Source organism: Salvia splendens, chromosome 18 (genome assembly GCF_004379255.2).
Source record: "Salvia splendens isolate huo1 chromosome 18, SspV2, whole genome shotgun sequence".
NCBI classification, from domain to species: Eukaryota; Viridiplantae; Streptophyta; class Magnoliopsida; order Lamiales; family Lamiaceae; genus Salvia; species Salvia splendens.
Genome location: NC_056049.1, coordinates 24,700,936 through 24,713,794, shown reverse-complemented (window position 1 = coordinate 24,713,794; position 12,859 = coordinate 24,700,936). Strand labels below are relative to the sequence as shown.

The following is a 12,859-nucleotide window of genomic DNA, read 5'->3' as shown; positions in this document are numbered from 1 at the left end:
ATGTGAGGTGCATACAATAATAAAGAAATAAAATCACTAGTCACTAAATAATATACTACGTCCTCCATTTCCAAAATTAAAATCTAATTTTGATATTCGACTGTATTCTCAATAAAACATTTCATTCAAATTTTAGTAAGTGAGATTCACATTGCATTTACCTACTCAATTTATATTTTATTTTAAAATTTAAACTTGGTTCATATATAATATGCTAACCTATTTATTAAAACTCGTGCGAATTAACATAAAATTAATTTCACATATAATACAATCAATGGACTTTATCAGACCTATCGTGGATTAACATAAATTATTATGTATCTAGTTGTGACATGCAAGTTAGTGTCGATGCCAAGCTGGTGGAAATCCCATCAAAGTTCACTTTTCAAGGCATTGGCTCTTTCTTCTTAGTAAAGACTAAAGAGGGTGCACTTTATATGTCATATTTAACATGGGGATGTCACAATGCATGTAATTAAGATATGATGTCTTCCTAATTGGTAGCATCTAATTATATTATATGCCATATGCGCTTCACAGTTACAGTATATTTTAAATTACATTTATCAAACCTACAATTTGGGTCCTCTATGTAGAAAATAGGTAATCTGGAGACTGATAGTAACTTGAGATAGATGAGGCATTATAGTCAATGAATATAAATTAATAGTTTGGTAGGCAGTAGGCTGATAAAATTATCCTAGGTTAAAATGTAAATTATTTTAATTGAGTGTGATAATAAATCTACTGTAGATATTTGGTAGGCTGTAATAAACATCTATTTTAGTCATGTTGTATAGTTGAAGTAAAAAAGAGTACTCTTCGGCCCCACAATAAAAATCACATTTTGTCATTTTAGTGTGTCACATAATAAGAGTCACATTTTATTTTTTTTGCCATAAATGTTAAGTGGATCTCACATTCCACTAACCCACTTCACTTATTTTTTATTATAAATTAATATAAAAATGGACTTCATATTCCACTATTTTTCTTATCCATTGTTCTTTATATTTTTTAAAATCAATGCCCTCACCAAATATGACTCCTAGGATGAAGAAAGTATAATTTAATCACATAATCTAGAAAATTTATCTAAGATATTGCAGTTTAATCTTGGGCTTCACCTCATTCATGGGCTTTTGAGATACTAAACTATACCACCAATACTAGTAAAAAAATGACTTTTTTTAATAATATTCCAATTAAATTTTTTTCTCTTTCGTTACTAATATTATATAAAAAACTCATATTGTTCCAAATTTTTTTATTTTAAAATACGGAGAAAGTATATTAACTATAGTAATTTATAGTTGCATATAAAACTCATATTGTTCTAAAAAAAAGTATTTTTAAAATATGAAGAAAATGTATATTATTAGTAGTAGTTTATAATTACGTATACAATGGAACCAAACATTTCTCCAAGTGGGATATCGAACATTTAGTTATAAAATGATGTTTTTTTAAGAACATCCGTAGTGGCGGGCGTCCCGACAGACGTCAAACCGGCGTATCGGACGTCCGCCATTAGGCGTAAACCCGGCGGACGCGGACGTCGCTTGCAAACACCGGAGTTCCGCAGCTTTCTGACGATGTCCGTCGGGAGGTCCGCCATTGCAGTGCCACGACAGACGTCCTGATTTTTATTTTTTTAAAAAAAACTCTATATATACGGCTCGTAGAACTTCATTTCATTCGCACCACTTGTTTTAACGAGTTTCTCTCTCTACTTTCATTTCTTTTGAAGATAAATGGTGCACCACGATAGTGATTCTCTCGCCACGAGCGAGTCACAAATGTCGACTTTTTCGGTTAGAGTTGGGGGAAATACCGGTGGAAGTGCACCGATGTCCGGGATGATGCCCGTAATGGTGCCGATGATGCCCCAACCCCAAATGGCGGGGATGTTGCCCGGGTACTACAATATGTACCCCCTTGGTGTGCAAGGATGGGTGGGATGATGCCCCAAATGCCCCAAATGCCCGGCATGCGTGCCGCGATGACGAGGATGATGCCCCAAATGCCCGGGATGATGCAAGGCATGCCAGCCGCTGCGGGGGGTCCCCCAATCACTTGGGGACAATGTCTATTGCCCCTACATGGATTTATTGTCTAGTGATTCCCCCCAGAGTACTCCTCTGGAGACTCAGTTCACCGGTATTGAGACTTTCTCTTTTGAGGAGTTGGGGCTATCTCCGGTCAGGGAGTCTCCCACTGAGATGCCACCGGCGGCAGGGAAACGCGGAAGCAAGGGAGAGGGAAGGGAAAGGGCACTACCTTGTCCTTGGGTGCGGGGAACGAGGGTGGGGCGAGGGCCGAGGAGGAGGGGAAGGAAGCCGGCGGGAGAAAGAGGACCATCTGGAGCATAGGGGAGTATGTCGCCATGGCGGAGGCCTGGATCAGTGTAGTCAGGGATCGCTACATCGAGGCTAACCAGCATATCGTCAAAATGTGGTGGCGCATTAACCAAAGCTACCTTCAATTCAAACCACCAGGTGGAAAGCCTCACGATGGAGAGCAATGCAGAAATAGTGGGAGCGGCTGAGGAGGCAGCTCAGTCGATTTGCCGGCATCTACCAAAACAACCTCCGCACGGCAACCAGCGGCATGTCCGCCGATGATGTGAAGCTTCTGTCTCACCAGTAGTTCCCCGACAGTGAATTGAGTTTTGGGGAATTCAAATATTGAGAGATCTATCTTGTGATGCAGACTTCCGCAAAGTTTAGTTTGGGTGTTGAAGCTGGCTGGCCGAAGCGGACAAAGATCAACGCCTCCGAGGAGTACAACAGCAGTGCCGGTTCCCACGAACTCCCTGACGCCGAGGCAGAGTTCCCGACCCCTCAATCGTCTTCCCGCCGCCGTCGCCCGGTTGGGCAAAATACCGTGATGCAGATGGCTAGGGGAAGCGCCAGCGGGTCCCCCTAGGTCCAATCGACAGCTCCTTCCCAGATCGATCCCTAGCTCCCCTCACTCGCCCACATTCAGCAGCATGAGACCCTGATACACACCATGAAGAAGTGGTATGCAGCGACTGACCCCTTATACAAGTTGATGCTGAAGGATGTCATCGACAGTATGCGACACGATTTGGGGATGTCATCCCTGCCCGTGAGTGACGCCGGGACCGGCCTCGGACACGACGGGACTTGCGGCGGGGAAGACGAGGAGCGAGACAGGGGTCGCATTTGTCCAAGCTTGAGGTTGTTTTTTTAACTATGTGTTTTTTTTAATAATTATGTATGTTTGTTTTAAATAAAGAAAGTGGTTGCATTTTCTCTGTGTCGAAATTTTAATTCCGTAAATTGTTTAATTTGGTGAATTTGTGAATTTTTATTATTGTGGATGTCCGTCGGGATGTCCTTGTGGATGTCCGTCATTGTGCAGTGGGATGTCCTTATGACGTAGCAGGATGTGTTTTTCGGAAGTCCGTCAGAATGTCCGCCGGGACATCCGTCCACTGTGGATGCTCTACCCAAATAAAGAAAATGATTTTGACAATCCGCCATTGATGAAGCTTCCCCACCGGTCATCCAAGCCCCTTGGCCTAGCGGTAAAGGGCGCTGGATACCGTGTCCATCCTGGAGGTCACGAGTTCGACCCTTGAGAGGCGCATCTTGGGGATTAATTTCCCTTGGGGGTGATGGGTTCACTGGCCTGGACCCAGGAGCTGGGGGAGGTAGCATGAACCCATGTTTGGGAGGGGGCGGCCTGGACCGGTGCTTGGGGGAGGTAGGTGGACTCATTTGTTCCCACTCAGACAATGATGGGTTCACTGGCCTGGACCCAGGAGCTGGGGAGGTAGCCTGTACCCATGTTTGGGGGGCGGCCTGGACCCGTGCTTGGGGAAGGTAGGTGGACTCGTTTGTTCCCACCCAGACAACGAAGCGCAGCTCGGTGGTAAGACCCTTCACCTCCGACCGTTATGCCGAGGATCCGAGTCACTTCAGGGTAGACGGGGAACCATCGTTGATCCTCCTAAAAAAAAACCTGCCCCACTGGTCCTAAAAGTGCAACATCTTTGTTTTTTGGTACAGAACTTTCTAAATATCGTCTCCTTTCTCTTCCTAACCTTTTATCCCTCATCCAATTCTTCCCCACTTCCCTATTTTTCTTTTTCTCCCCATTTTATATTAATTTCTTTTCTATATATCTCAACGTTAACCTTCCTTCTTCCTACTCATTTCCACTCAAACTCCCACGCTTCATCTCCGTTTATCCCAATCCCGTGAGTTCCCTCTTCCCAAAATCCAATCTTTTTCATTCCCTTCTCCTTTACTTGCTTCTTGTTTTCACACTGTATGCATTTGAAATGCTTTTCTTCTATTTAGTGTGTGAATCTAAAAATGCAAGCATGTGTTTGTGTGTGTGTTTTTGCTTTATTGGGCTTTGGTTAAATTGAATTTCGCTAATGGTGGAGTAGAATTTTGGTAAAGGAAGGATCTTGATGTATCTTGACTTATTATAGGTCTGATTAATCTATCAATTGTGTTTACTTTTTTTGTGATTCATTGAGTTGAATCGATTTCATTTCACCCCTTTTTCATTCCCTTCTCTTTAGTTGCTTTATTTTTCAATATCAGTCCAAACTAATACACTATGTGAATGCTTTCTTTTATATGAAGTTGTAGTTTGTAAAGACTTATTTGTGTGAATAGAAAAATGCAAGCATGTGTTTGCTTTATTGAGCTTTGGTTTCATTGAATTGCGTTAATGGTTGAGTAGATTTTTAGTAAAGGAAGGATCTTTATGTATCTTGACTTATTATAGCTCTGACTAATCAATTGTGATTCATTGAGTTGATTTTTTTCCCCTCCTTTTCAAGATCTCTCTTTTTTTTTTTTTTCTTGTTTTCATCTTTTCCATGAGATTTCAAAGACCCCTTTTTTCACGGGTTATCTGTTATCTGATTTCGACTGTCTCTTCCTCCTATTTTTGCCCCCATTTTCCTGTTTTTGTGCCTTATTTTCAGTAATCTTGCTTTTTGTTATCACCTCTTCTCACCTTTGTTCATTGTTGAACTAGCGAACGATGAGGCTGAAACCCCGTTTCCCCGACTGCAGATTGCTCCTTCCAACCCTCGTCCTTCTGTTTCCGAACATCCGAAACTGATGGCCCTCTCTCCCTCGTATTTGCCTCGAAAACCCTCCTGAAATCGAGGTCCTTCACCAAGATTTCGAGGGGCAACAGCATCAGGCGCTCCTGCACCTTGAATCTCGATGATAAGCCCTCGTTCCATGTTGAGGCGATGTCGAGTAGCCCTCGGGAGGAGGAGGGGCGCAGGCGGAAGAAACAGCATTGTGCTATTTCGAACGAGAACAGGACTATTGGCAGTGCCACCCCCTTTCTGAAAGGGGGGAGGGATCAAGATTTGTTCTTGGAGTCACGTTTCGACTTCTTGGAGCCGATGATGCTAGGGATCAGGCCGGAGTTTCCCGAGTGGCCGGATAGGGAAACAGCTGTGTGGGCGATGGTTGAACACAAGGCGAATAGTTTCAACATTCCCCTGTCGCTTAGGATGATCAAGAAGAAGCTGCAGTTGGAGGAGGGCTCCGCTGAGGCAGAGGAGGGTGAGGGTGGCTGTTGCTCCGTGAAGGCGGCCTTTGCCTCGATGGTGTTCATCATCATTGAGATGCAGAGCTCCGCCTTGCACATAAGGGAGGCTCTGTGTGATGAGGATTTGGATGTGATCAAAGCTAAGGTGCGGAAGGAGATGCATCTCTCGTTCGTGTGGCTGTTCCAGCACGTGTTCTCGAGGACACCGGCTTTGATGCTGCACGTGATGGTACTCTTGGCTGATTTCAGCGTACATTCGACCTCCCTAAACACCGCGATAGGGGGGGAGGCCTCGTTGATGGGGAGGCCTTATGAGCATGGGAAAAGCTCGTCTTTGTGTATGGTGGACGCAGATAGGGGGCTTGTTGTGGAGGAGAAGACAGAACGCGAGTCAGGGAATCCGAGCATTTATCCGAGTAATGAGTTTAGGAGCGCGATGGAGATGCAGCTGTGGGATTCAATGGTTGATGAGGCTAACAATGTGCGGAGAGGTGGGGAAGGCGAGGTGGTTCTTGGTCACGACGTCATGAAACATTTTGTTTCTCCCGTGTCTGTGGAGATCGAGCCCGATACTTACCAGGATTTTTACAGGACGGACCTTCTGTACCAGATGTACTTATCCCTAGAGCCTAATAACACTCTCTTGCTGCTGAACTATGCGCGGTTTTTGCAGCTCGTGACGCGCGACTATCAAAGGTGATCTCTTGCTTCTGATATATATGTATATATAGGGGTGCGTTAAAAAAAACTGAATCCTAATGCATAACCAAATAAACAAACACGGAGGTCACTTTTAGATCGTTTTAGTTCATGCCCCTCGTTTGAACTAAAATGATCTTAAATGACCTAATTGGTATCGAAAGAAATTGGTATCTAAATGATCTTCACAGACTCCAAGGTCCGTCTAATATACCATCCAAAGTGAACGAACGCCTCGTTAACCTAATTTCCACGGCTTTCTTTCGTCTTTCCTTGTTCTCACGTCGTGTTGAAACAGGTCCGAGGAATGCTTCAAGCGGGCAGTGCAAGTAACGCCACCCGATGGAGAATCTTTCTCCGAATACGCCAACTTCCTATGGACGGTGAAGAAGGACTACTGGGCGGCCGAAGAGAGCTTCCTACAAGCTCTGGCACTCGAGCCACACAACACACACTTCGCCTCCAGATACGCCAACTTCTTGTGGAGCACCGGTGGCGAAGAGACCTGTTTCCCTCTCAACACGTAGGGAGTCGTCTATCATCATTACCACCACCACCACCACCATCACCACTACCATCGCCTTCATCATCGTCATCATCTCTACCATTGTAAAGTTATATAAGAAGAATAAAAATCCGTTCGTACCTTTCGTTTCTGGGACTCTGGAAGCTCGTCCGCATGATCAATGGGGCCGGAAACCCTGGAGCACGAGCGTTTCTTTGTACATTTGAGGGACGAAAGTCAATAACCGATGAAGGCGAATATGGAAGGGTTAAGAGGAGAAGAGGAGGAGAGGTTTGTTTAGATGGGGTTGATGAGGAAAGGAAGATTTTTATAGCAGGTTGAAATGCAGCTCTGAATTTTTACAATTGTACAGAAAAAAAGGTAGAAGTTTTTTTTACCTATATGAGTGCCATTGTGTACTTGTTTACACTACTCAAAAAGAAAGAAACTACATTTGTATATTACTATAAATTTAGGAACTACATTTGTATATTACTATAAATTTAGGCAAAGGTGTCTCTCAATTTTCTCTATGCTAATTTTTGTTGACACTTAGATGTGAGAATTTGATGGATTAGAAAAAAAGGGGATTATGGATTATTGTCCTCATGAATGGGTGCTTTTTCCCTTCTCTAACAAAGTAGTACTATGTATATTGTTTTAATTTCATAGTATAGATTTTGCTTATGGCTCAATGTTTTTATTGTATACAAAAATTCCTTTTCAGGTAATGTCTTATATTAAAATGCATTTATTGGACAATTAGTATATTTATCCACAGTTGAGAAACTTGTACTATTATACTACTACGTAATTTAACGTTCATGAAAATTAATCATTTTTCAATTATATCCATTATCTCACAACATACTTATTACTTTTAGAGTATTAATGTATTTGTGTTTTCGTTTTAGAGTATTAATGTATTTGTGTTTTCGATCATATTATGAAGTTTCAGTCGCATTCTGCTTAAATAAATAAGTGAATTTTCATCGGTATTACGAATTGCATTTAAATAGATAAAAAAAAGTCTAAAGAGATAAGAAGAAAGGTTGACCACATACTTTTTCAAGAGAATGGTTTGAAAATTCATATAGTTATTATATTATCATTATCTTGCCGGTCACAATCGCCAGCCTACAATTGAAAAAGTTTGTCAAGCACATGTCGTTGAAAATTGAAATGGTAACTAATTCAGTAATAAATAAATTTGACGAACAATGATTTCCTTAGTTAATGACACAATAATTGATTTTATGAGTATAGTTGGATTTTCCCAAATAATAGACACAAAATATTAATTAGCTGCTCTTGAATATGTTAAGAGTAGGCTTAAAATGGTGAAGTGTGAATGAAAAAAAATTGACCATAAAAGTCGAATTAATAAGGATTAAAAATACTACTCCATATTGTTGATGAAGAAATAGTAAGTCATGTAGGTATAAATGATGAATAAATTGATGTACTATTAAAGAAAAACTAAATTGTGAATAAATAAAAAGTGATTATGGATAGAGTATTTGCACGGTAACAAAAGAATGAAAACTCGAAACAAGCAAAATGAAACAACAGTTTTGTACATTGAACTTCCGAATACTAGATATGACCTCTAAATAACAACGGCCAAGGTAGACGATGGGGGATAAGCTTCATCGTCGAGCCCTAAAAATACCAATTTGAATGTAAATTAAAGACCCTACACCACTACAAAGTACCTACTGGGTCGATTTGAAAACCACAAAATGATACAACATTTTAGAGAACTAAAAGGGTGGGGAAGAAGCTAGGGTCAAAATATGAGCATTCCGTTTCTATCATTGGTTGACAGCAGTTACTGGAGAATACAAGACCTCAACTGTGGGAACTAGCATGGACAGAGAGGAATATGGTGTGCAGCATCATTACCAGAACCAAGTGTAACGGCTATCTACTGCCTTGACTGAAGTGGGCACCAAGGGCATGCCCCCGTATTCACTCACAAAGTGGTTAACGCACTCGCTTCTTCTCTCAATGTGCCCTCCCAAGCTACTAATTCCACTAGCACCAATCTCGAAGATGTTACCTACAAAACACATTTCAAGTGAATCGACATTTCCCAGCAAAGCGTTCATTTGAATATCGGAGGTGGAAATCCACATTTATTTAACCTCTCCAACTATAGTGGTAGTATTTGATTAAGGAAAAAGGAACAGAGAGAGAGAAACTATGACACTAAAAGGACAATTCAGACCAGTAAAGTTCTCAGATCCTAAGATGAAGGAGATTAACAAGGACTGCTCAAGAAACGTATACTTTATTTATTGAACAAATTAATGTACCTTTCACCCAAATGGGAGGAGCGCCAGTGGCATTTGCGACAAGGAAAGACATAGCTATATCTTCACAATTTCTGGTATATGCATAGTTGATTAGGGAAATATTTGATGATTGGAAAAGGAGACTGAATGAGAAGAACAGAGCTGAATAAGATAAGTCTGAACGTGAATGCAAGTATTATATTGAAGAACCTGTTCTTGGTTACATATTCACGGATGGATGATGGCATCTCGTAAGTGTACATACTGAGATATTTTTTATGAAAGAAGGCAGCCTTGGAGAGAATCATGCTATATGTTCCTGTCCACCAGACAGACCACCATCCACTATAGATGTACGTGTCCTGACCATTATTCTGAAACAACTAAAAGAGGATTCAATCAAAACGTTAGCACTAAACACATGACTTTACAATAAACGAGCATTTTTAAGGAGCAAAAATATTACAGGCAATATCATACATAAGTGATCAGTTAATATCTCTACATCTAGTGGCATCAAGTATCACACCAATTTCAAAGTTAACGGTGTCACCTAAAAGGTGCTAATTTCATGAACTAGGTTGCACTATATATTAGTATCAGAATTGAGAATCTCAGCTTTATGATGAAGTAATTAAGTTAAGTGTATGATTAAGAACTTAAGATGCCATGTATGAATGATTATTTTTAGTTGCAGACATGATGATTATGACAATGTATGTGAACAAATATAGTCGAACATATTATTAATAGTCCAGAATTACGTCAAATGCAAAAAAAGGGTCCTTTCAGCAATAGGAAGACAAATAGAAAAGGAGAATGCCATCAAATTCAATGAAGAAGTTTAGAAAGATAAACTCGTCAGGAAACACAAATGCTAAATAGTAGGCATGTGACTTATTATGCAGGTCCTCAACAACACTACATTATGCTACGTTAAGATATACTCTATTTGTGAGTAGAACGCAGTACATACCAATTTATCAACCCAGTGAATACGAGGCACAAATCCCACCATTGCATCAGGTGCACTTTGCCAAACACTGAAAGCAAATTCCACGGTGGCGCAGGGGAATATAATGTCATCATCAATTGAGAAGACCACATCAGACTTCAAATCCTTGATTTCTTTAAATCTGTTATTTAAGCTGTCTTCCTTATTAATATCAAATCTCAATTCAATTTCCCGCCCATCTTTGGAATTAACCTTTATAACATGATTTAGAAACTTGATAAGAGACTTTAAAGGAGGGTTGGGTTCACTCCAAACAATACGTATAGAATCAAGCCCAGGACATGATGCATAATGGGATATGGATTGCTTCAGAAGATCATTTCTTTTCCATGTGTTAATCAGTAAGGTGTACCCTTTCCTGCAAAACGCATAAAGTTAGCATTAGCTCAAAAAATCAAAAACCTTTTAGATGCATCTGGTATAGATAACATATGTCTGCTCATGCATACAAGCTCTATCCATATTCCAATGCAATTCTTGCTTGATAACACATTTGTGCAAAATTACCAAAAACAATACCAAATTTTAGATATCATGAGATTATGGATTTTAAAATTTTGACCAGTTAATCAAAAGGAGAAAAACAAAAGTTAAGAAGAACACAGTGCCAGAATATATGAGGTGAGAGTTAAAGTGAATCAACTTTACTACAAGGAATATAGTATAAATCTTGGAAATAGAAAAAAGATTCCCATTCATGAACTGGCAATAAAAAACTCCCACCCTGTAAATACAGTAAACAAGCATGAACATTGGAGACTGATGTTTTCATTAAATTTGCAGAGCATTGCCACAAAGTATCTGCAGTCTGTAAACCCATGAAAAATTGAACACTTTCTTTATGCTTGCAAACACGGATAAAATCACTTAAACATTATCTGTAACAATAAAGTATCAGAAATGGAACAAAATTGCAAATATTGCAAATCAGGAAGTTTCTAACATTTATTCTCACATCACCATAACAATAGGCATCTTATTTAAAGATAGTGGAACTGGCCAGATTCCAAACCAGTTTATACTCTTAAAAGGAGGTAACAACCGTTGTTTTTATTTCTGTCTAGCAAATAGTGATTTACTACAAAACTTCATGAAACCTAAACGCTCTCATAGACATAGGTAGCTAGCTCCAATTTCAGAAAGGAGAAATAAGGATATTTTTGCATATATACGAGCAAAATTCTAGATCAATAATTTCAAAACAATAACGAAAATAAGGAAATACTTCCATAATTATAAGCAACAAACTAGATCAATAATTTAGAAAGACAATAACATAACTAAGGACATTAAAGAGCCAAATCCAGTAATCAATAAACACTAACGCCAACTTAGACCGAGCTTAAACCGAAATTCACAACAAAACTGCAGCGGATTCGCTAGAAATCTCACCGAGGCAGAGAGGATCCGCGCGGGGGAACATCGTATCGATTCCATCCGCCATACGGCGCCGTACGGCTAGCGAGCACGATCAGTGTGAGCAGCACGCAGCAGCCGAGCAATAGCTTCACTTTCGCCGATCCGACGGCGGAGATCGCTCCCTGCCTAATCGTCCGGCGGCTGAAGAGGCTAGACCTCATTGTTAAGCTGCGAAACTGTTCGAGGAATGCCGCTCGCTTACTGACTCGGTGGAGGAAGCTTAGGATCGCAGGCTGCGTCGGTTCCATACAACGACGGGTGGCGGCTGAGCAGGCGGTTATCGGAGATCAGCTCACGGCGGTGATGACGTCATCCCTCGCCCTCGATTTCATCGGTTTTATGTTCAATACTGAGAAAATTCAAACGGGTATATAGGAGCCCTCGATAAAATGAAGTTAAAGTAAGTTACTATTATCGGTTTTATACAATTTTTTTTACTTTGGATAAAATATCTATGGGCTAGAGTAATCTTTTTACAATTTTTTTTACTTTGGATAAAATATCTATGGGCTAGAGTAATCTTTTTTTTTTACTACTTCCCACATGCCAAGGTAGTTGAGACATTTCTTTGTAGCACGGAATTTAAGAAACTAATGTGTTAAAAATCTGATTGGAGAGAATGAAATAAAAGAAATGCTAATAAACTAAGAGAGATGAAAGAGATGCTAAAAAACTAAGAGAATGGATAAAGTTTTTGCCAAAAAAGATTATGAATCAACTACTTGGAACAACTCCAAAAGGAATAAGATTCAAGTACCTTGAGACGGAGGGAGTGTGACCTTCGAGCCTCAATCACTTGCAAGTTCGTAACATCTCACCATTATTTGTCAAACGGATAAACGAGTAATCATTTATGATTCTGTTTTTTTTTCCAATTCATATAGTGTTCGTGATTATGGTAGCTAACATTAACTCCCGTCTTACTAATGCTAAGAAGATAAGGTGATCGGTTTTTAGTAGTCGTTTTCGCGCTCAAACACTCTGAATGCCCATTTTGTGCATTCGAGTAATATTCAAAATGAAATGTTACTTGTATGCATGGTTTGAGAATCTCGCTATCAAGGTTGAATTCGTAGCGATGTCTTTCTTAGTATATTCTTTTAAGATCACGCTATTAGGGAGGAAATCCTCTGTTTATGTTAAGGGAAAAATGGGTAGAGCTAGTGTTAAACGTTTTTAAAGAAATTTGGCAGAAAAGCGAGAAAAAAGATGAGATATTTTTAGCGGCCTGGACCACTATGCATTTCGGACAGGTGGCTCATGCCCTAGTCTGCGGCCCACCTCCTTGCCCTCCTGCCGACTGATGGAGTACGTACTAAACAAGGTACTAAACAAGCCCAACAGCAGTAAAGCCCATCAGCCTAA

General features: G+C 40.3%; 2 protein-coding genes across 4 annotated transcripts; one reads left to right on the top strand and one right to left on the bottom strand.

Annotated features, from left to right (window-relative positions):
• The first annotated feature begins 4,076 nt into the window (after window positions 1-4,076).
• On the top strand, window positions 4,077-7,399 carry LOC121775785. Of its 2 annotated transcripts, none has more exons than XM_042172830.1 (3): window positions 4,077-4,231; window positions 5,029-6,255; window positions 6,557-7,399. In XM_042172830.1, exons 2-3 carry the CDS (start codon window positions 5,252-5,254, stop codon window positions 6,783-6,785), a joined length of 1,233 nt encoding a protein of 410 aa, XP_042028764.1. In that variant the 5' UTR covers window positions 4,077-4,231; window positions 5,029-5,251; the 3' UTR covers window positions 6,786-7,399. The 2 variants fall into 2 exon arrangements, with proteins under 2 accessions (XP_042028764.1, XP_042028765.1); XM_042172831.1 differs by having other exon boundaries at window positions 4,078-4,231; window positions 5,067-6,255.
• Window positions 7,400-8,296: 897 nt separating this feature from the next.
• LOC121776183 (glycosylinositol phosphorylceramide mannosyl transferase 1-like) lies at window positions 8,297-11,882 on the bottom strand. Of its 2 annotated transcripts, none has more exons than XM_042173332.1 (5): window positions 11,468-11,882; window positions 10,037-10,433; window positions 9,271-9,443; window positions 9,082-9,152; window positions 8,297-8,825 (listed from the first exon to the last, which is right to left on the bottom strand). In XM_042173332.1, the coding sequence occupies exons 1-5, from the start codon at window positions 11,740-11,742 to the stop codon at window positions 8,665-8,667; spliced, it is 1,077 nt and encodes a 358-aa protein (XP_042029266.1). In that variant the 5' UTR covers window positions 11,743-11,882; the 3' UTR covers window positions 8,297-8,664. The 2 variants fall into 2 exon arrangements, with proteins under 2 accessions (XP_042029266.1, XP_042029267.1); XM_042173333.1 differs by having other exon boundaries at window positions 9,271-9,434; window positions 11,468-11,881.
• Window positions 11,883-12,859: the final 977 nt, after the last annotated feature.